At 51.4% G+C, this 19,639-nt stretch overlaps 12 protein-coding genes across 13 annotated transcripts; 3 read left to right on the plus strand and 9 right to left on the minus strand.

Moving 5' to 3' along the window:
* Positions 1–201: 201 nt before the first annotated feature.
* PV05_04480 (uncharacterized protein) lies at positions 202–2,907 on the plus strand. Its single transcript, XM_013460881.1, has 2 exons — positions 202–2,432; positions 2,488–2,907. Exons 1-2 carry the CDS (start codon positions 503–505, stop codon positions 2,727–2,729), a joined length of 2,172 nt encoding a protein of 723 aa, XP_013316335.1. The 5' UTR covers positions 202–502; the 3' UTR covers positions 2,730–2,907.
* Positions 2,908–3,009: 102 nt separating this feature from the next.
* Positions 3,010–3,438, minus strand: PV05_04481 (uncharacterized protein; the record flags this gene model as incomplete). Its single annotated transcript, XM_013460882.1, has 1 exon — positions 3,010–3,438. One exon carries the CDS (start codon positions 3,436–3,438, stop codon positions 3,010–3,012), a length of 429 nt encoding a protein of 142 aa, XP_013316336.1.
* A 37-nt stretch (positions 3,439–3,475) lies between these two features.
* PV05_04482 (uncharacterized protein) lies at positions 3,476–3,658 on the minus strand (the record flags this gene model as incomplete). Its single annotated transcript, XM_013460883.1, has 1 exon — positions 3,476–3,658. One exon carries the CDS (start codon positions 3,656–3,658, stop codon positions 3,476–3,478), a length of 183 nt encoding a protein of 60 aa, XP_013316337.1.
* A 348-nt stretch (positions 3,659–4,006) lies between these two features.
* PV05_04483 (uncharacterized protein) lies at positions 4,007–4,295 on the minus strand (the record flags this gene model as incomplete). Its single annotated transcript, XM_013460884.1, has 2 exons — positions 4,007–4,102; positions 4,125–4,295. 2 exons carry the CDS (start codon positions 4,293–4,295, stop codon positions 4,007–4,009), a joined length of 267 nt encoding a protein of 88 aa, XP_013316338.1.
* Positions 4,296–4,778: 483 nt separating this feature from the next.
* On the minus strand, positions 4,779–5,528 carry PV05_04484 (uncharacterized protein; the record flags this gene model as incomplete). Its single annotated transcript, XM_013460885.1, has 1 exon — positions 4,779–5,528. One exon carries the CDS (start codon positions 5,526–5,528, stop codon positions 4,779–4,781), a length of 750 nt encoding a protein of 249 aa, XP_013316339.1.
* A 623-nt stretch (positions 5,529–6,151) lies between these two features.
* PV05_04485 (uncharacterized protein) lies at positions 6,152–7,006 on the minus strand (the record flags this gene model as incomplete). Its single annotated transcript, XM_013460886.1, has 1 exon — positions 6,152–7,006. The coding sequence occupies one exon, from the start codon at positions 7,004–7,006 to the stop codon at positions 6,152–6,154; it is 855 nt and encodes a 284-aa protein (XP_013316340.1).
* A 345-nt stretch (positions 7,007–7,351) lies between these two features.
* On the minus strand, positions 7,352–8,476 carry PV05_04486 (uncharacterized protein; the record flags this gene model as incomplete). The annotated part of the gene is made up of 1 exon (XM_013460887.1): positions 7,352–8,476. The coding sequence occupies one exon, from the start codon at positions 8,474–8,476 to the stop codon at positions 7,352–7,354; it is 1,125 nt and encodes a 374-aa protein (XP_013316341.1).
* A 511-nt stretch (positions 8,477–8,987) lies between these two features.
* Positions 8,988–11,281, minus strand: PV05_04487 (uncharacterized protein). Its single transcript, XM_013460888.1, has 2 exons — positions 11,105–11,281; positions 8,988–11,054 (listed from the first exon to the last, which is right to left on the minus strand). Exons 1-2 carry the CDS (start codon positions 11,232–11,234, stop codon positions 9,205–9,207), a joined length of 1,980 nt encoding a protein of 659 aa, XP_013316342.1. The 5' UTR covers positions 11,235–11,281; the 3' UTR covers positions 8,988–9,204.
* A 191-nt stretch (positions 11,282–11,472) lies between these two features.
* Positions 11,473–12,262, plus strand: PV05_04488 (uncharacterized protein). Its single transcript, XM_013460889.1, has one exon. It carries the CDS (start codon positions 11,601–11,603, stop codon positions 12,201–12,203), a length of 603 nt encoding a protein of 200 aa, XP_013316343.1. The 5' UTR covers positions 11,473–11,600; the 3' UTR covers positions 12,204–12,262.
* On the minus strand, positions 11,499–14,262 carry PV05_04489 (dihydroorotate dehydrogenase (fumarate)). Its single transcript, XM_013460890.1, has one exon. It carries the CDS (start codon positions 14,079–14,081, stop codon positions 12,210–12,212), a length of 1,872 nt encoding a protein of 623 aa, XP_013316344.1. The 5' UTR covers positions 14,082–14,262; the 3' UTR covers positions 11,499–12,209.
* A 1,058-nt stretch (positions 14,263–15,320) lies between these two features.
* Positions 15,321–17,179, plus strand: PV05_04490 (uncharacterized protein). Its single transcript, XM_013460891.1, has 2 exons — positions 15,321–15,651; positions 15,712–17,179. The coding sequence occupies exon 2, from the start codon at positions 15,996–15,998 to the stop codon at positions 16,389–16,391; it is 396 nt and encodes a 131-aa protein (XP_013316345.1). The 5' UTR covers positions 15,321–15,651; positions 15,712–15,995; the 3' UTR covers positions 16,392–17,179.
* Positions 17,180–17,939: 760 nt separating this feature from the next.
* On the minus strand, positions 17,940–19,478 carry PV05_04491. 2 transcript variants are annotated; one of them, XM_013460893.1, is made up of 4 exons: positions 19,438–19,478; positions 18,759–19,375; positions 18,397–18,694; positions 17,940–18,344 (listed from the first exon to the last, which is right to left on the minus strand). In XM_013460893.1, the coding sequence occupies exons 2-4, from the start codon at positions 18,982–18,984 to the stop codon at positions 18,155–18,157; spliced, it is 714 nt and encodes a 237-aa protein (XP_013316347.1). In that variant the 5' UTR covers positions 18,985–19,375; positions 19,438–19,478; the 3' UTR covers positions 17,940–18,154. The 2 variants fall into 2 exon arrangements, with proteins under 2 accessions (XP_013316347.1, XP_013316346.1); XM_013460892.1 differs by having other exon boundaries at positions 18,759–19,478.
* Positions 19,479–19,639: the final 161 nt, after the last annotated feature.

Here is a 19,639-nt window from a genome sequence, read left to right on the forward strand (position 1 = left end):
CTATGAGAACCATGGGCAATTGTTCCGGAAGGGATGTTGAGCGTGATTTCTGTAGTGATATCTTTGTGGTGGAGTAATGGGAACCACGGGCGAGCACAAACAAATACCCGGAAGGGCACTTTGGCCCGCACTAGAACTGGTCCGTGTGTCGTCGGCTATGTCCAGATGCATAAGGGTAGGTTACTGTGTAACTTGTCGACAGTTCCCTTTCAGACCTGAATATACATACATCTTTGGTCTGGCAACCCGCACTGGCTTTCACCCAGGAATTTAACTATTTCCTCCATGTGTTGAGATCGACCTCCTTACATCCGTCAATCTGGCTCGACCAAAGCCCCTACTCATCCTACTCACCTCCGCCGCCCTCTTCACCATCATCTGCCTCGTCATCCTGGCTCCCTTTCGCGTTCCCGCCCGCCTCGGTACCATCTTGAACCAAATACGGCCTTTTGGGCCCGCTACTTCATCGTCCAGTCCATTCAGACCAGTAACGACCTCGGCCATGACTTCAGCAAAGTTTCGCAAGCCTCCGCAGGCACCTCCAAGTTTCACGGCCACCCCAGAGTCGGTTATGAAGGATACAAAGGAGATGCTGGCGCAGTCGAAGAAAGTCACAGATGATGTAGTTGGCCAGATTGCTGAGCGAGATGCCACTTTTCAAACCGTACTGCTTCCCATGGTGCATGACGAGAACTTGCAGACGCTGAAGGCACATATCCTGGGCTTCTACCAATCAGTGTCTACGGAGCAGGCATTGCGCGATGCTTCAACCGAAGCAGAAAAGCTCATGGATGAGTACAGCATCGAAGCGGCCATGCGCGAGGACGTCTTCAAGCTGGTGGATGCTGCGTTGAAGAAGGGCGACAAATTGGACCCGGAGTCGCAGAGGCTACTTGAGAAAGAACACAAGGCTTTTGTCCGCAATGGTCTAGATATCCCAGCTGGACCCAAGCGAGACCGTTTCAAGGAGATCAAGAAGCGTCTAAGTCAGCTCGGTATTGCGTTTTCGAAGAACCTCAACGAAGAGAAGGGCGGGCTGTGGCTCACTGCTGATGAGCTAAACGGCGTGCCCGAAGATGTCCTGTCTCTCCTGAAAAAGGAGGGAGATAACTACTGGTTGACATTCAAATACCCTGATCTATTTCCTACCCTAAAGTACGCCACCGATAGCGCCACGCGTCAGAAGGTCTTTGTCTCGAACGAGAACAAGTGCAATCAGAATGTACCACTGTTCCGGGAAGCCATCATTCTCAGAGACGAAGCCGCTCGATTACTGGGATACCCTAACCATGCAGCCTTCAGAATCGAAGACAAGATGGCCAAGACTCCAAAGACCGTGGACGACTTCTTGGGTGACCTGCGGCAGAGGCTGAGCCAGGGCGGCCTGGATGAAATCGAGACACTCAAGAAGATGAAGCAAGCTGACCTTGAGTCGCGGGGTGAAAAGTTTGATGGCCGCTACTACCTCTGGGACCACCGATTCTACGACAGAATGATGGAGGAGAAGGACTATCAGCTCGACCAGCAATTGATCTCTGAGTACTTCCCTCTGCAGACGACGATCAGAGGCATGCTCGAAATATTCGAGCAACTCTTCGGTCTAGCTTTTGTGGAGGTGGTGGGCAAAGATCGGGACAGTATCTCTCCTTCTGGAAAAGGCGAAGATATTGTCTGGCACGAAGAAGTACAGGTGTTTAGTGTCTGGGATGACGAAGACGAAGGAGGCGGATTTGTTGGCTATCTATACCTCGATCTCTTCCCTCGAACGGGCAAGTACGGACATGCCGCAAACTTCAATCTTCAGCCAGGCTTCATCCAGGAAAATGGTACGAGAAGATATCCGGCAACAGCACTTGTTTGCAACTTCTCCAAGCCGACGGCCAAGAAGCCCAGCCTACTCAAACATGACGAAGTCACCACTCTCTTCCACGAACTCGGGCATGGTATTCACGATCTCGTCTCTCGAACCACCTATTCGCGCTTCCACGGCACGAACACTGTGAGAGACTTCGTTGAGGCACCCAGTCAGATGCTGGAGAATTGGTGCTGGACACCGTCACAGCTGAAAGCCCTGAGCAGACACTACTCGACTCTGTCGTCTGACTACTACGATTCGTGGAAAGAAGCTGCCGGCTCGAATGCGGAGAAGGCCGAGGAACGGATACCCGATGATTTGATCCAGAAATTGATCAAGACCAAGAACCTCAACGGCGCGCTATTCAACCTGCGCCAACTGCACTTTGGCACTTTTGATATGACGATCCACGAGCCCAAGGATCATGCCAGCCTCGAGGCTATGGACATTTCTGAGACATACAATGCCCTGCGAAAGGACATCAGTAAGATCGACGGACCAGAAGTGCTTGGTGAAGGGAACAAATGGGGTAACGGTCAAGCCACCTTTGGGCATTTGATGGGAGGTTATGATGCTGGTAAGATCGCCTACCACGACAATGTATTTCGCAGACACTGACCAAATTTGAACAGGTTACTATGGCTACCTCAGTTCTCAGGTATACTCAACCGATATGTTCTATTCCGTCTTCAAGAAGAACCCGATGGACCCCAAGGAAGGTCGTCGTTACCGTCACACAGTTCTCGAAAAGGGCGGCAGCCAGGACGAGATGACGACGCTAATCGACTTTCTCGGTAGAGAGCCCAAGACTGACGCTTTCTACGAAGAACTTGGCCTGACGAAAGGTACGCAGTCCGGCGCCTCGACGACATGATTGCAGCGAGGCACTTTCCCGGTCAGAAATCCGCGGATGTATTTGAACAGAAGACTCTGCCCAAGCAGCATCGTAGAGCATACCGGCATCTGCATAAAAATAGAGAATGAATTGGCATCCTCCTCATTGTCGCCTGTACGGGGTACTGATACATGTAAAATGAGACCCACATTCACGCATCACCCACCTGCACGCTCACCGACCGTATTGCCGGAACACCACGCACAACGCACCAACAGACATTTTAAGTCGTGCGTATCCTGTAGACTCTTCTTCAGCGTCAATGTCTCCTCAATTTCCCATACTGGTCCTCATACACAGGCGGAAGGTTCGGTCCCACGAAGACACGGGTCCTGGACGAATCCTCCAAGTCTATACCCTGTCGTCCCCATGCCTTCTCCATCTCTTCCCGTTTCTTGCTTTTCGGCTTGCCCTGCTTGATGCGCAACTTCTCAAAGAAGACGTACGCGGTATGGAAGACGTTACCCTCCGCACCCTTCCTCGGCCCTTTCGCGTTGAGGAACTTTGTCAATGTCTGTGACCCGGCCTTACGGTCGCTGTCCTCCGGCAGTGCGCGGTTGGCGGTGCGCACAAAGCCTGCGCCCGTGGCGTGAGGTGTCTCGCGCATGTAGCGTTTGATCTTGGTGCGGATGTCGTCGCACGTGTCGAACACGGGTACCTCGTCCTTCTCTTCACCGGGCAGCGTCATGTCTGAAACGTCATTGGCCTTCTCGGTCTCGGCAATTTCATCTTTCTTCGACTTCTTCGGTGCGGCCGTCGAGCCTGACGTGTTTCGTTTCTTTGGTGTTGCTGGTCGTTTTGGCCTTCTTCTGTCGTGGCATTTTGACTCCGGCGAGTTCCCGGCGCTTGAGGAACTCGGCGGCGGCGAAGTATGTGTCGCTGCTCGTGCCCTTGTCTGCGCCGTTCATGGCGTGAAACGGGAATAGGACGTTGAGCTAACGCCTAGCTTGTTCTGGAACTCGCCGATCTTCCTTTCGCCGCTGTTGACATATTGACGGATTTTGGCCCGAATTTGTTGCGTACTCCATTCCTGTGACGGCTCCATCCCTGTGACGCTAAATTAGAATCGGAACAAGCAAAACGTAGTCAGCCATGTGGACAGCCCCTCTGGGATGCATACTGGGCTGCGTCGCAGTGCCTCATAATCGATTGTACTACGATATGACGCGTGGAGCAGAGACAGGGATGAGACTTACGATAGGCATGCCATACGGGAGGTCGATATCATCCGGATTGATAGAAGAACATCAGTACTCTTACGCTTTTTCCCTGAGTTTGGCTTGTCCCCGGAATTCTACGAACTTCCAGTCAGTGTCATCATCTTCGTTGGAGTCAAGAATCGGATTGCGGTGCTGGAGGCGCGTGGGAACTTACTTGCGCATGCACATGCGGCATGATATTCGCGCTGCGCTCCGCCAGAGGTGTCAGAGGAGGTGTTAGATCGGGCATCCTGATGGAAGCAGAAATCTTGGATAGATTGCTTGCGATGCTGTCGAACGGGTTTTGTGGGTACACAGCCGGTGGAATAGGTCGAGAGGCAGACATCTTGAATATGGGCTGTAAGGGACGTATATTTGTAGCTGTGAGACTGTAGATCAGGGAGTATGAGATCAGAGGCAGCGCAAGCAATCAAGGTCACGGAGGGGGAAAGATGTCATATCGTATAGGAGACGCGTGAAGGTCGTTGAAAGGTCAACAGACTAGCGAATAGCGCGTTTGATCCGGACGCCGAGTCACGTGGACCACACTGAGTCAGGCATTTACCCACCCACAGGCTGTATGGCCTCATCTTTGAAAGCTCACAAAGCTCTTCCGGTAGAAGCATCCTACTCCTTCTCCAGAATTTATGTTCAAATCCACCTTTTCCAACGATTTCACCTTTTCATCTTCAGTTTCATGCCAGTTCAATTTCATTGTTGGGTACCCTTGTTCCTGCGCCGGGTCAACCCATATTCTCGCGGATGTTTCATGTTTGCTTGGGTCTCAAGTGGCAATCATTTTTGAAGACACCTCGCCGTCGCTTTCACCTCATTTGATCGGACAGTCTTCTGTAAGATGCGATATCATGGCGCACTTGCCACATCGTTCCGGGCCAACACCCTTTCGTCCAGAGCCACGGTGACGGGCCTTGCCCCGGCCTCGACCGAGCATTGAGGTGCCATGTGCAAAGCCATGATTCCGACCATTTGGAGTTGTCATGCTGGATTTCAAGTCGGATATCTCGCTAGCTGGACGCACCGATCTTCCATAGGCGGCTTCTGGAGTCTCTTCATCTGCCTTGACTGTTTCTTCGTCCTTCTGCAGAGCAGCAGTGGAAATGCCAGGCTCTTCTTTCTCGGCCACCTTCTGCGCCGCGTGTTTTTCTGCACCGCTTTCATTGAGAGCAACTTGGGGTTTCTCATTCTCAACGACGGCTTGTGTAAGCTTTGCGATGTGCTGTGCCGGTTCTTGTTCCAGCTCTGGCTCATCTTTCACCAGGCGCTGCATGGTTGAGGTCAATGATCGTTTCCCCTTCTCGGCTCTGCTGTTGGCTTCGTCGAGGTCTTTCAGCAGCTGATCCTTTTCGGCTTTGGCATTCGTGATTTCCTTTTGGAGGATATCTCGCTCGGCGTTTGCTTGCTCGAGGGCCGTCTTCAGATCAAATTGCACTTTGTTGGACTGTAGATGCCCGGTACCTTTGTTGCGAGGCTGTCTCGCCCAAGGGGTAACGCCAAGCCATGCGAGGCTGCAGCTGGCTCCTGCAAAATCGGGGCATTTGTCTGAGCGGATCACTTCCATTCAACCGCTCAATTATCTTGCTTTGTGTGTTTCGCATACCTTCAACAAATTGGCAAAGACAAGACAGTCAGAGCCGACAGATACTACATGTTAACGGCGAAGGCTGATATTACATACCTTGGGGAGGCATATCAACGCGGTTAGATAGGACCTGGATACAACCCACGTCAACCCAAGATCACGCGACACTAGTACACTACAGTTCTCATGCGTAAGCACGACACAATACTGCGAGAACGGTCAAGATGCGGCCGCCTAACACTATTCTGGTCCAAAAAAGGCCGGCAAAGAAGCAGCTGGGAAGGGGTTCATGGAGACGCCGCACGTTGGCTGTCCGCTTGCAAGTTCCAGCAGTGGGCAGTGCTGAGGACTTTCCTGTGGCTAAGGAGACCAGGTGTGACCATGTTTCACTGGGCTGCAAGCGCAAATGAGAGCCTGTAATGTGGAAATGAAGGACACAACATCGCAAGTTTCACAGTCTCAGTCATGCTGGATTGCGCATTCTCATTATGTGACTCGAATCCGAGTTCTTCTCCTGTAACTTCTCATGTTACAGGACTTTGGTCCAACGTCACACAGGCTCTGTTAAACTCTCCTCAGTAGCTTGCCCATGGAGTCATTCATCACTTCGCGCCCGAAGCTCCTTTCCTGCACAACAGTGGAAGTAGAGCCCAGACGGAACAATCTTGAGGAGGAATCTCAAGTTCAGCAAGGTCAAGATCAGGGTCACTTGCCACAATGTCATCTCTCAGTATCGGCCATGCCCGAGCTTGTGTGGGCTGTGTTGGGTCCTCCTGTAGAATCCTCACAGCTTCGGGTCCTTCTGCCTTTGCAAGTGCAAACTGGAGGGCTCGGGACAGCTGACGCATCACCTGCTGAAAGGCGTTGCTGTCGTCTCGGTATTGTTTATCAAGGCTCCTAAGTTCTTGAATGTCTCGATCGCTCTCAGATGCACGACGACGGTTGTTTCTCGTTGTCCTCTCGAGTTGATTCCTGATAGCCAGCCTGTCCAGGACTAACAAGAACCTCATCGGCGAAAGCTCAAGATAAACCCGCATCGCCATGTATGACCTCCAGAGTGGAGGAAGGGGCGGTCCTCGGTCGGGATAATGCTTCTGAACAATCTCTGTAAGCCATATGATGTTCATGTAGAGTCGGACCGCCGTTCCGAGACCTTGCCCAACCGGCACCTGCGTCGCAGTTCCATCGATCTCGCTTCGAAATGCCCTGAGCATAGCGGCGCCACCGTACTTTTTGTACCAGTAGGCCTTCTCAATACCCTCGAGAGTACCAGAAATCTCGCTCCTGATTCTGTTGGTTCTTTTTTGGATTTCCTGGACCAGTTTCCTAGTATCGACATGCAGCTGGGACAAATCATAGGTTTCAGTCTGCTCTTCCGCTTCTAGTCGTTGCAGCGAACGGTGACGGTCTGTATCAGACAGATCGATCCCGAAAAATGCGCCTTCCAATCCTGCCATCCTGGCTCAGGGCTGATTAGCCACCAATATCGGCACTACAAAAGCGTTAGTAACTTTCATGGTCTTTGACGGTGGCCCTGGGTTAGGAATTGTTCGCCGACCTTCTCAATGTGTGAAGCATGGACTTCAGGCAGACATGAGTTGCAAGTTTAGAGGAGGCAGGAAATACACAGACGAAAGAATTCTTGATTGGCATGCGCACAAGGAAGGCAGTCAAGCAGCAGTGAATTGGAAGCAGCAAACGTGTCTTCGAGAGGCCTGGCATGAAGCATCAATTCACTTTCACCTACCGACTACCTCTGACTGATGGCCTTCACTTTCACGAATCCTTCGCTTCCACCGCCTTTACTCTCTGACATGGACATGTGGCTTCACCACCCTCTTGCCATCCCTGTAGGCATCCAGCACCTCATTCACCTTGTCCGCATTTAATCCCTTAACCACCGTATAATGCGTCGGCTGGATTTTCTTCTCGATCAGATACCTGGGCAAGTTTTGCCAGAACTGCAACCCCCATTCAGGCTTTGCGTGCGAACTGCCAAAGATGTTAATCAGCTCGTATCCCTTTTTCTTCGGCTTAACCTGCGATTCATCAACCGGAGCATTCGGTAAAAGTCGCGCAAATTTGCCCCTTTTCGTGGTCGACAAGGCATTGATCCCAATGGCCTGAGTAGGAGCTGGGTTGATCGCGTCGAACGCGTAGATTAGGTCATCTCCCACGATCTCGCGAATCTTTGCGGTAACATCCTCTGGTGCGCCATGGCGGTCGATGATGTGTGTAGCGCCGTACGATTTCAACGTCGCTTCGTCTCCGCCCACGACGATAATTCGTCCAATACCCACAAGCGCGGCAAACTGTACGCCGAGCTTGCCACAATTGCTGCCGCCACCAAGGATTAGGAGCGTTATGCTCTTGTAGTCGAAATGCGAGGCCTCGGGCGTCCAGGGAGCTGGAAAGCCTAGATTTGACTCATGAAACATGGCGATGGCCGGAGCCAGAGTGTTGCACGGAAGTGTTGCCGCATCATCATCACTGAGTCCCTCTGGTACCTTGGCACTATAGTCTGCGTCGAGGATCGCGTATTCCTGGAGTCCAGACTGCGCCCACCCTGGCGCGAAATTCGACTGGGCGAAGACATGGTCGCCAAGCGAGTACTTGGTAACGCCTTCACCAAGGGCGGTAACTTCGCCAACGACATCGTTTGTCAGGATGGCGGGGAGGCCGTCTTTGATGAAAAGGCCAAAATCTCGGGCTTTCTGGTCATGAGGATTTGTGCCGGCAACGATGACTCGGACTTGGACTTGGCCTTGACCAGGCTGCGGGACAGGCCAGTCTGTGACCAGGGTGATTGGCTTGCCGATTTCGGTAACCACAAGTGCTTTCTGTGTCTGTGGAGACATCCTGGACTCTACTGAAGGACAAGGCAATGGAAGCAGTGCAGTTGTAGACAAGACGATGGGGTCTGGCATGAAGGTTCATGTCTTTCATGCTTCTTGATGGACTTATGTGTGTACGCCCCATGATTAGTCTCATGCCATCATTTGTCAATAAGGATGTGGAACCGGCGTTTTCAGATCATCCGTCCTTAGTAAGGTGACATGTAGGCTGGACGTAGGGATGCGATGCTATGCAGTGGAATATGGATGGTCTGATAAGTTTGGCACGAGCATTATTAATAATCAACACGCTCGTACATACTATGTTCGCTCGGACACTTCCGACTCAATATTCCATCACTTCCCAGATCACTGAGGTCACCCGGTGATTGCACGTATCCAGTAGCATACCGAAACATTCAGAGTTATGCCAGATTTTAAGGCAACCGGCTGACCAAGTGAAAAGCATCCCGGTTTGGAAACCTATAACTGGCCGAGTCGGTGACCATGGTTTGCACCATTCCAAGGATGCTTATGTCGGTGTCTGTAGGATCCGACTTCATGTCTCGGTGGAAGATGGACAGAGAAGAATGGCTTCCACACGGGAACATGGTAGGGACAGCGTACTCGTCTCAAGCAGTAATCAGGCATAGATATTGTCTGCTATCTGCTCAAGCTCTGGTCTTGTCAACGCCAAAGCAGATGGTGTAAAACTCGGGGTCACTCTCACTCAGACTCCTTTATCAACAACCACAACCCAATGCCGCAAGAACTACAATGTACGCCTCATCACATCATCAAGAGATCAACCAAGTATCCGACTATCTCGACCTGTTCGTACCCATCTTTCTCTTGCCCTTGAGTAGATGAGCAGGCAAGGACGCCGTCTCGTGTCGATCAGCCTCACCCTGCCGGGCCATGCGATTCATCTTCCGCTGGCTCAACTTCGACATGCGCTCTGCCTTTTCACGCTTGGCAGGATCCGTCACACCAGTTGCACTGAGGCCCAACCCGTCGGTCAACCTGTTTGTCTTCGGTGCTCTGGAGACGGATTTCGCCCTCGCAGAAGGGGTGTCAATCTCCATCTGATCCCCAGCAGTCGAAGGAGCAGGAGCATTCCGAATCTGTGCCCTAGCTCGATCGGTGGCGGAAGCCGCATCCAGACCAATGGAGGTGAAATGTTTCTCCATCTGGCCCAGAGTCCGCGACTTCTTCGCCCGTGGAATTTGCGCCTTGTTCTTGAGACTCTTCTTCATCCGCGCTTCGTTCTTCATCAACGTCTTCTTGTCGCGGATCAGGTTCGCCTTCATTCGTATCTCGGCATCCTCTTCATCACTCATACTATCACTCTCGTCATAAAATCCCTCCTGTGTCAAACGCTCTTCCTCCGCCTCGAGGGCGTTGAGCTTCTCTTCAATATCCGGGTCGACGTAGTCCGCGATGTTCTTGCCGTTAAAGAATTCTGGAACCTTGTCCGATTTCCACTCTGGATCAGCCAGGTCGTAAAACTTCTTCAAATCGATGTTGTAAACGCCCGCACCACCATTTTCTTCTTCAATGTCGCGCTCCAATCTCCGTCTCTCGGGGTCAGACATTTCGTATCTCTTGTGTGTGCCGTTCTTGACCGCTTCTGGAATGTATGTTTCGCTGACTGCGCCTTCAAGCGGTCTTGCAACGTGGATCCTCGCAAGCAGGTCTCCCAATCGTCCGGTTGGAGCGTCGGAAATTGCGGGCTGTGAGGCTTGACCAGCTTTGAGTTTCGCAGCCACACGGTCAGCAATAAGTCGATCGCAGACCGTATTCTTGACCTCTTGAACGCCTTCATTGGTGATACACGATAATTGAAGAAGTTCGGTGTTCGAATTTTGAGTAAGGAGATCCTTGAGCTGTTGTTGCTGTTCGGGATCTAGATCTTCAGGTTTTGTCACATCCGTCTTATTGATCACGATGAAGACAAGTTTGTTTGCGAACAATGGCTTGATTGAGTTGAAAAGAGCCATCTGTGCCGAGACTGAATATCCGCACTGTTCTGAAAGATCCATAAAATAGAGGATGGCAGATCTCAAGTGTGCGATCGCCGTGATTGACTGCATTTCAATGGTGTTCATCTCTTCGAGCGGGTGGTCCAGGATACCGGGCGTATCAATGGCTTGAAATCGGAGGTACTTGTAGTCGAAATGTCCGACAAAAAGGGACTTTGTGGTGAATGCGTACGGCTGTACATCCACGTCGGCACGGGTGACTGATTTGAGGAAACTGGACTTTCCGACATTAGGATAACCGCAGATGAGAAGCGTGCGAGTATTTGGATCGATGCTAGGCAGACGTCCTAGATGCTGTCGTACTTGTTCCAGATACACCAGAGGGTCTTTCAGTCTCTTGCAGATTGTGGCCATACGACCGAGCGCGGCCCGCTTCAACGATTTGCATTGGAACAGTGACTGCGCATATTTCAGGAGTCGAACGTAATCTCTTGCCACGGTCTCAATCAGCCGCTTGGCCGTCGATAACGTGCCTAGTGCTATTCTGAAATGGTCGGCATCGTAGAGGGTATTGAGTAAATCTTTGTGGAACGGATGGATGTCTTGGAGACGGGGAAACCCTTCCAGAATGGCTTGCAGCTTTTCGCAGAAGGTCTCGGATGTGAACTTGACTTTGCGAGTGTAGAAACCTGGCCGGTGGTCAGCACGGAAGACATAACCTCGCTCGAGGAAGGCTCACCTCTAATTCTGCTGATTTTGAACCCAGCGCGGATCTGGGTGGGTAGCCGCCGCTGCGTCCGACTGAGGACAATATCAATGAATTCTTGAGAAGTTGGCACCGGGGCGATATCCTTCCAAGTGGTCTTCATCTTGCCGACTGACCTGGGAGTCGTGGCACTGCGAATGTAAGTGGCGGTTGCAGAAATGCACTGGTCCGCATCGACAAAATTTCACGAAGAATTTCTTATCGGCTGCAAGGAAGGTAGGCCGATATCAGGCATTCTCTTGGCACGCTAAGCTACGCCTGTCACTTTCCGATTGGTCACAGTCTTTGCTTCTTCAAGACTCCCCTTTTTTCGGTGAACGGAGTTCATTCAATTAAGGTATCACTGAGTCACCGGAGAATGTAACATGGCAGTTATTGCATCGATATATGAATACATGAACCCTCCCCCTGTTGTCAATGGCGTAAATTTCTTTCTCCGGCTTAATCCTCCCAGTCTCTCCCAGTGAATATGAAAACCACGCGTCCCGTGTTCCCGGTCCCACCACCACCGATTGTAACACCTCGATTGCTTCTTCGACCAATTCAACAGACTGATCTAGCTGCTTTTGTTGTACTACGGAACCAGGCGGAGGTCATGAAATGGACGAGCCAGGGGAAACCAGACGCGAGCCAAGATGCGACTCAAGTCTGGATGAATCGATTTCTGCCGCCAAATGATGCTACCACTTTCAACTTCGCCGTGGAAGAGCGTTTGCTCCCAGGGAAAGCCATAGGGGTCATGGGATGTTATATTATCGAACCGCCTGAGGTCGGATATATGTTTGTTAAAGAGGCATGGGGTAAGGGCTATGCCACGGAAGCCTTCCAGGGATGGCTGCAAGCATACTGGCAACTGCCCAGGAAAGAGGTGGTAATCAACGAAGATGACGATGACAATACAGACACGTGGAGGCCAGAGGTTTTGACGGCAGACACAGTTGAGAACAATCTTGGAAGTGCTCGAATATTGGCTAAATATGGGTTCCAGAAGGTTTCGGAGGAAATGATCGTTGAGCATGGCGAGACAGTCAGGTTGATCCATCTCGAGTTGGCGCGACCGGAGTCATGGTAGCATGCTTCAGGGGGTTTTGACCGCGTCACCTAGAACATTAGGGTATTTTTCCGCTGCCTGACGCCTCATCTCCGCTCGCATCTCATCTTTGATTCGTGATACCGTGCCAACGCCTCCGTAGACCAGGGCCGTATACACCATTGCGACGTTGGCACCCGCATTGAGTACTTCCAGGGCCTGCTTTCCGTTGGTGATACCGCCAGTCGCAAAAATGACTTTCGGCTGGTCATTTGAGGCTAGATGGACGGGTGTCTCCAACTTGTCGAATGCATCGCGCTGCTCTCGAGGCGGAAGGCGTTCAATGGCTTCTTGAATCGCTTGCAGACGCCCTACTTCGTCGACTGGCTGGGCAGAAGGTTTCTCTGGAAACGCAGCATTCGAGTTGTCTATATTATCCTGCTCCTCTAGAGGCTTGTCGTAGAAGCGATCTTTGGGAAGATTGAAAAGAGGCTGCTTTTCTGAATTGGTCTGCTCGGGCATAGGCTGAGCGGGGATGACACCAGTATCGACCGATGCCGTTACAGCGTCAGGGCTCGTAGAGGGGGCTGACCCTGATGGAGTTTCAAGAGCACTCTTGATCTTTTGAGCTTCAGCTTGCAGTGCACTTGGCGCTTGAGGCACACGTTCATCCGTGGGAGGCCTTTCCATCAGAAGTTTTCTGTAACGTTTGACCAATGAGACGGTTCTATCAAACAGGTGTGGGCCAGAAAATCCGCCCGTCTCAAGTAGGTGTTGTTCTTCGAGCGAAGACAGATTTTTAAGATGTGGCAACGGTTCTGGTCGTCGATTCGTAGTGTTGCCTACGATAACGCCGTCAACTCCTGCTGCCCACACCGCATCGCAAATGCCAGAAATTTGGGCATCCGAATCTTCATCTGGACTGACTTTCACCATAACAGCAGGTCTTGTTTTCCTGTCTACCGAATGGGCAGCTTTGACCACACCGCTCAAAATCTTTTGAAGCTTGTCCGACTGTTGCAGCGACCGAAGGCCGGGGGTGTTCGGGCTCGAAACATTGACAACCAGTATGTCAGCATAAGGGCCTACGGTGTCAACACAGTAGACATAGTCTTTGGTGACCGCATCAACATCATCTTCAGGGGTGATCTTGTTCTTGGCAATATTGATAGCAAGTAATTTACCAGGTGTCAGACTTCCGGGCGGAACACCAGCAATGCCGTCCAACACAGCCTTTTCTGCAACCTCATCCTGGCCCAAACCAAGTCGATAGGCAAATTTGCGCACTCGGTTTCGTAGCCTCATGGCAATATGGTCAGCTCCTTCGGAATTGAGGCCATATCTGTTGATCATCGCTTGTTGAGAAGTCAGCCGAAAAACTCGAGGTTTGACGTTACCGGACTGCGGCATGGGAGTCGTTCCGCCGATTTCAATGATGGCAGGGCCAACAGCAAAAAGAGGGTCAGGAATATCGGCATGTTTGTCAATGCCAGCAGAAGTTGCTATCGGGTTTCGGATGGTACGGCCAAACACCTCCACCTCCAGATCCCCTATCTGGTCAGGATCGCCACGCTCTCGTGGGTAAAGGCCAAAGTCCCAGAGCGACTTCAACACCTGGTTAGCGGTCTCGTGAGCCTCTTCTGGGTCGGGATAGAACCATCTCAGAGCTGGAATGACGATATACCGGTGTGCACTAGCTCTGGTGTCCGTGACGTAGACATAGATGATACCTAACCCTAGAACGATGGTTGAGCCATAGAAGAAGTTGAGCACACGTGAACTGCCGCTTGCAGGAGTCCCGGTTGTCGACGCATATCTGCGTACAGACGGCGTGGTAAAGGGGGTGGTTGCGAAGGACGGACGAGTAAAAACTCGTGGGCGTTGGGCGCTGAGAATTAACCTGGTCGCTGGGCCCTTCATGATTGGGGTGTGAAGGTGGAGGTATCAACGCCGAAGCTGGTATGAATGGTGTGACATTCCCAATCCCGTTGGAGACTGGTTGAAGGCCGGAGTCACTTGCGTAGAGGGAGCTGTGGCTGTTTGATCACTACGAGAGAAATCGAAGTCTGAGCTGCTCCGAAAGACAAGATGATGATTGGATCATGGAAAAACGGTGCGAGACTGTCATTTCCAAGTGTCGCGCGAGCTGATTGGTTGTTTGAAGCGTCTCGGCAGACCTTCCTTAGAGTTGAGAATCACGTCACGTGGCCTGTCTGGCCATTGCTTCAACCATCGTGAACCATTCAATTTTGCCATCCCAATGATAAATCTCATGATATTTTGCCCGACTCACACCATTCGAATCCGCACTGAATGTGTCTCTTTGAGGCTATGCTCGAGGACAGCTTGTTTGGAACAGTCTGGGCTCGTAATACGGCGGCCTGGCCTCCATAGTCCCTTCCAGATTGTGCTCGAAGTCTCCCCCATCTCCAGACCGGATCGTCCCAACCTCATGCACCCCAAAGAAATTGATCCTCGCCTACGAACAGGGCAATTTCAGTCGCATGATTGACTGCATAACTTCACATTCCGTATCACCATCATAATGTGTAATCCAGGAATATCGCTTTTCGCCTGGCTGAGGCGTCACATAATGTTCCCACCATCTCGTTCAGACTTGAGAACAGCCACGACACCACCGCTCTTCAATACTTGTCCATTCGTGTTGATAAATAGCAGCAACAACATGTACTGTGACAGTAGAACGTACACAGTGGCGGTTCTCGTATGTCCGAGTCTCAAGACACTCGCGTGGCGTCTCATTCGTCACAAGACGAGTACCATTTCGCCCAGAAGAGGTCGTCAGCGCCAAGCATCTATTCAAGTATATACAAAAGCAAATCTCATGATTTCCATGTCAGCTGGAAAATGGCCAAGTCTTGTATTTCTAGGCAAGGCTCTGTAGGTAAGTTGTCCAAGAAGTACCCCGTATTCTGGCTGCGGCAATGCTTTGTGCACTACTCGTACTGCGCTATACACCCAGCAGAGTCCGGGGTCAATCGGAAAATCTCGCGTAACCGCTCTGGGCCTTCGCCAAGTGCGGATACGTCGAGGGCCGAAAGGACACAGCATGAGACGAAATCCAAGAATGAGTCGTCCGCAGGCTGATCATCTGTCTGATCATCTCCATCTTGTTCCACCCGCCAACATGCTGCCGCCGCCAGATCGTCAGAGCGTTGCCTATTATTCTGGGCATCGCGTGACAAAGACGCGACCATGCTCCGAGGCTCTGAACCTCATGAGGCAGACACCGCTTTCTGCCGCCTTCAGGTACATTCTATTCTTTCCATGCTTATATTAAATCACGGTGCTTTGGTCTGTTTGCCAGTTTCAACCTGTAATATGGCAAACACATGCAAGTCTCGCCGCTGAAATCTTACACAATCACAACTGCGCCTTCGGGGATTTCCCAACATCCAGGCCAGACACAAACTCGCCAGCCTGTACGAGAACAGCCTCAATAGGTTGTAAGTGGTCAGATATTGACTCGGTAACCCGAAGACCCAGAACCTCACAACTTTAAGTCACGCTGACGCATCGTCCAACTCAGCATCAGCTCGTCCAAAGTGCACAGCCCTTTTCCGTGCGCATCCGAGCCGGACAGCCAACCATCCAGTCACAGCCTTCTTCGGCGCTCACTCTAAACATTCGACCCCTCGACTTATCCACATATCGTAATTGTGGCCCCTTGCTTCATTGTTGTTGTCGTAAGTACATCTCGGTTCATAAATTCCTATATCCTTTAGGTCAGCCCCGACTTACTGTTCCTGACCGATTTTGCTCCCCTTCCTATCCCACCCACACTAGGCAGAGCACGTCGACACATCTGAAGCAATGGCATCTACAGACGGGGATATCCTTCCGTCGTACAACACACTCTTCCCTGAGGATGAGCCTGTTGCTAACAACACAAATGATCGCCGAAGACGATATACCACCATCACCCTCCGCGAGATCTACTATCCAAGCGGCTGCCCGTGTCACCCCAAGGAGAAAAATTCCGATAAAAAGGGCAAGCGGAAACAACAAGAGCAAACCCAATTCAACCAGTTCCGCATCGAAGACGCCCTTGACATGCCGTTATGGCTTGGCCATGCCCGTCCGACCATGACCCAACGTTCCAGCAGTCAGAGCAGCGGCAGCTCCACCTCGAATAGCAGCACATCAGGGGACTCGAGATCCTCAAAGACACGGCCCTGGGACTCGATATTCCGCAGAACCTCCCTCTAGAAGTCGTCGAGGTTGACATTGATCATGGCACAAATCTGCCGGCCTCTCCAACCTTTGTGACCAGCATCATGAAATGGTAGAAGATCAAAACGATGCCGCCACCGACATTCGACATTTTTACTTCCGAACGAGGTATTCGACATTCCAGCGAGATCACTGGCCTTCCTCCAGCCAGAGAAGAGCTGAGAAGTCCTCCCTTTTCGCTCACATTGAGTCTCCGGGCTGGCAAGGCTTCACCCTCATGGCGATCGACATGATGGTGTACACAAAGTCACACGCAAAACTCACTGCAACCACGACATCGCTACCCAGACAGAGTTGGGAAACCTTGATCTTATCGCAGGATCTCCTGCGTCGACTGTTTACGGAGATGGATGGTGAAATGCACGACCATCACTCTCCCGTGCGATTGCAAATGGCATAGTCTCCTTCTGTCCGAGCTGGCCAAAAATCTGGCCCTCGACAATGAACAATCCGCACATGGCAAACAAACACGATTCGATCCAGCGTCGAGACTCGTCACGGTGAGTCCCGCTCTTCGTCCTCTGCGAGCGTGCTGAGTGGGCAGAACCTGCTGAAAGATTGACTGGCCTGTTCTTCCACTTTCTACTCGCGAGCAACGAGATGCATGGAAATGGCATAGCTCACAGCATCATGCTGGACATGCAACACGGATCTTTACATTTTACAAGGCTGATCCCAGCCTATCATGACTTGAGATACCCACCAACAGACTCAGTCTGCTTATTAGAAGCAAGGCAAGGAAATTGAATACCTTTCCAAACTTGTCCGATAGCTTCCCCTCCGGTACTTAAATTCGACCCCCTTTTGAGGTGACGCGGAAATCTTCTCCTCCTACACAGCCCATATAGCCATCAGGAAACCTGCAAGCACCACAACCAGTTGCTGATCAGTCATCCCATATGCAAAGTCGACATGCATAATGCATTAGGCAGGAAGCAGTGTAAGCAGATGACTGTGCCCGTGTCATCCTAGCAATTCGTTAGCCGGCACGACGAGAACCCGCAATCTAGACCCTCCATACAAGGGCAGGGGTGCCGGATGTCATTATGTCCCTTGGTCCGGGGATGCATATTGCGTGCTTCGTCGTAAGACTCTTGTCAATGCGGCGCTATCCCCGCTTTGACTTGACTCGCATGTATGATTCCCATGTCTGGATTTGTGCCCTCAAAGTAGCGTCTAAATGCCAGTAAGTGAGCGTACGCCCTAAAGTATCAGGCGAGGAACTGGACTCGACAGAGAGAGGAATGCGGGATATCAGGCCGCCCTGCTTGTTCCTCGGAGAGTTTTTCGTGTTGGTCCGAAAAGTAGTACGTGAACGATATCACGACGAGATCTACATAATGATCAACGATGATTGCCAATGATTTACACCCACGTCGATCTTAAATGCTTAAATTCGGAAATCGTGACATATTCATGATTCTGAGCCCAAACCCGGTAGAGTAAAGTATGGGACGGTACTTGCTTCATTTGGACACAAAGTGGTATAGTACGAGTACAGTACTGATAAATACTGCGACGCGCGCAGCTCATTTCATCACTGGACAGCGATATGGCGATGCCCATGGTATTTTCATGGCCACTATCGACCCCATCAAGTACGCTTGCGCTTTTGGACGTCTTCACACGTGTTCTGCACCTCGTTCGACGATGGACGAGTGCTTGGTTGCCACATTCAATTGAAGCCAGCATCAAGCCTTTAAAATAGGGAAACACAGCCTTGCGACCATCAAACTTGCTCATGAGCCGGGGACCCAGACCTCTTGACGGGGAAACTCGGCATATCCCTGGCCCTCTACGAAAGTATGTAGCCATGGCTTTTGCTCAGGATCCTTCGCTAGCTGTAGGTACGTCTCCGCATGGGCAAGACCACTGAGACCCGTGGGCATTGGCGATCCATCGGCATGTCGCTGATCGCCATAGTAGAATCTACACAATCGAGATTAGCCGCTACTCGCCGTCTGCATCGCTGTGAGCTTACTTGTATGGCTTCCCTGGGTAAGCCACCAGGGCAAGATGTTGAATCAAATGTGCAGCCGCGCTTTTGCCCATGCCGAACGTTAGGAAACCAGGAGCCGCGGCCAGGTTGAGCAAGTTTCCAGTGAAGATGAAAGTCCCGCCCGTCGTTCCCAGGGCGTCGAGACCAAGATCCTCGAAGCACTTCACAGTTTCCCCAGCTGCCACCCAAACGCTGGTAGCATTGACGTCCATGTCAGCCTGAAACTCGTCGATTGGACTTTCGAATGGTGTCTCTGGGCGGGTGATATGAGCCGAATAAGCTGTTCGGGGGTCAGAAGACTCTCGTGCCATACACCTACCGAAGAGAAACTGAGGGTGTGTTACCATTGTAAATCACGACACTTGGGATGCCGGTAGTTCTCCGGACCTCGCTGAATAGGTCCCGTACAGTCTCGGGCTTGGACGCATCGAAGGTGAAATGCTTGTACTTGGATCCGATCTTTCCTGACCGCGAGGCTACGGCGATGGTGTATCCAGCGGCCGCAAAGGTATCCGCAGTCGCTTGGCCAACTCTGGAACCAGCTCCGATGATCAAAAGTGTTGGTTTCATGACTGGCCTTGGTTGATGTAAGAATTATTTTCACCTGTCTTGACTCATCTAGTACAACACCAGAGGCCTATGTGCGAACCCCACCCTTGAAATAGCATCCGGAATCCCAGGCTCGGGCATTCGAATTTGATACATTACCGTATTTGCCGTGTTGAATTGTCAGCGACTCCGCAGCTTAGCTAATCACCGACGCCGCGGCGATGAGATTTTGTCTTATCGAAGTGCAGTGACTGGGTGAGAACAGAGCACACTCAATGCCCGAGAACCCTAGTCTGTTCTGTTTGCGTTCATAACCTGAGGCATTGAGCGTATGAGATCATCAACGATCTTTCGGGAAATTTGCTTCTTCCGGGTTTTGTTTTTCGATCCATATTACCTGCGGGGACATGTCCTCAAATTCTGTGTTACACGTGCAAAGAATAAAAGTTGGTTAACATCTGGACAATAACCTACCAGGAAGAGGTTTGGAAGCACCTGAACTAGCTGATTCCGATGAGTGTCATATATTGCAAGAAACCCAAGTCTGAGGCGGGCAGAAAATGTACAAAGAGGACGGAGGCTTGGCAAACGGCAGGCCCGGAGTAGCACTCACAACGTATTCAGGACCACGTTACCTTCTCCCCTATACCAAAGATATAGTATTCAGGCTGAGTCC

Source organism: Exophiala xenobiotica (assembly GCF_000835505.1).
Source record: "Exophiala xenobiotica strain CBS 118157 unplaced genomic scaffold supercont1.3, whole genome shotgun sequence".
NCBI classification, from domain to species: domain Eukaryota; kingdom Fungi; phylum Ascomycota; class Eurotiomycetes; order Chaetothyriales; family Herpotrichiellaceae; genus Exophiala; species Exophiala xenobiotica.

What these genes read in the sequence shown, in the direction of transcription:
- PV05_04480 (XM_013460881.1), top strand. Translation starts at nt 503, where the DNA reads ATGACTTCAGCAAAGTTTCGCAAGCCTCCGCAGGCACCTCCAAGTTTC. An exon ending in GATGGGAGGTTATGATGCTG is followed by an intron (nt 2,433 to 2,487) that starts GTAAGATCGCCT and finishes AAATTTGAACAG; the next exon opens with GTTACTATGGCTACCTCAGT.
- PV05_04487 (XM_013460888.1), bottom strand. Translation starts at nt 11,234, where the DNA reads ATGAAGACCACTTGGAAGGATATCGCCCCGGTGCCAACTTCTCAAGAA. An exon ending in CAAAATCAGCAGAATTAGAG is followed by an intron (nt 11,055 to 11,104) that starts GTGAGCCTTCCT and finishes ACCACCGGCCAG; the next exon opens with GTTTCTACACTCGCAAAGTC.
- PV05_04488 (XM_013460889.1), top strand. Translation starts at nt 11,601, where the DNA reads ATGAAAACCACGCGTCCCGTGTTCCCGGTCCCACCACCACCGATTGTA.
- PV05_04489 (XM_013460890.1), bottom strand. Translation starts at nt 14,081, where the DNA reads ATGAAGGGCCCAGCGACCAGGTTAATTCTCAGCGCCCAACGCCCACGA.
- PV05_04490 (XM_013460891.1), top strand. Translation starts at nt 15,996, where the DNA reads ATGGCATCTACAGACGGGGATATCCTTCCGTCGTACAACACACTCTTC.
- PV05_04491 (XM_013460893.1), bottom strand. Translation starts at nt 18,984, where the DNA reads ATGAAACCAACACTTTTGATCATCGGAGCTGGTTCCAGAGTTGGCCAA. An exon ending in AAGTGTCGTGATTTACAATG is followed by an intron (nt 18,695 to 18,758) that starts GTAACACACCCT and finishes ACCCCCGAACAG; the next exon opens with CTTATTCGGCTCATATCACC. An exon ending in TACCCAGGGAAGCCATACAA is followed by an intron (nt 18,345 to 18,396) that starts GTAAGCTCACAG and finishes TCGATTGTGTAG; the next exon opens with ATTCTACTATGGCGATCAGC.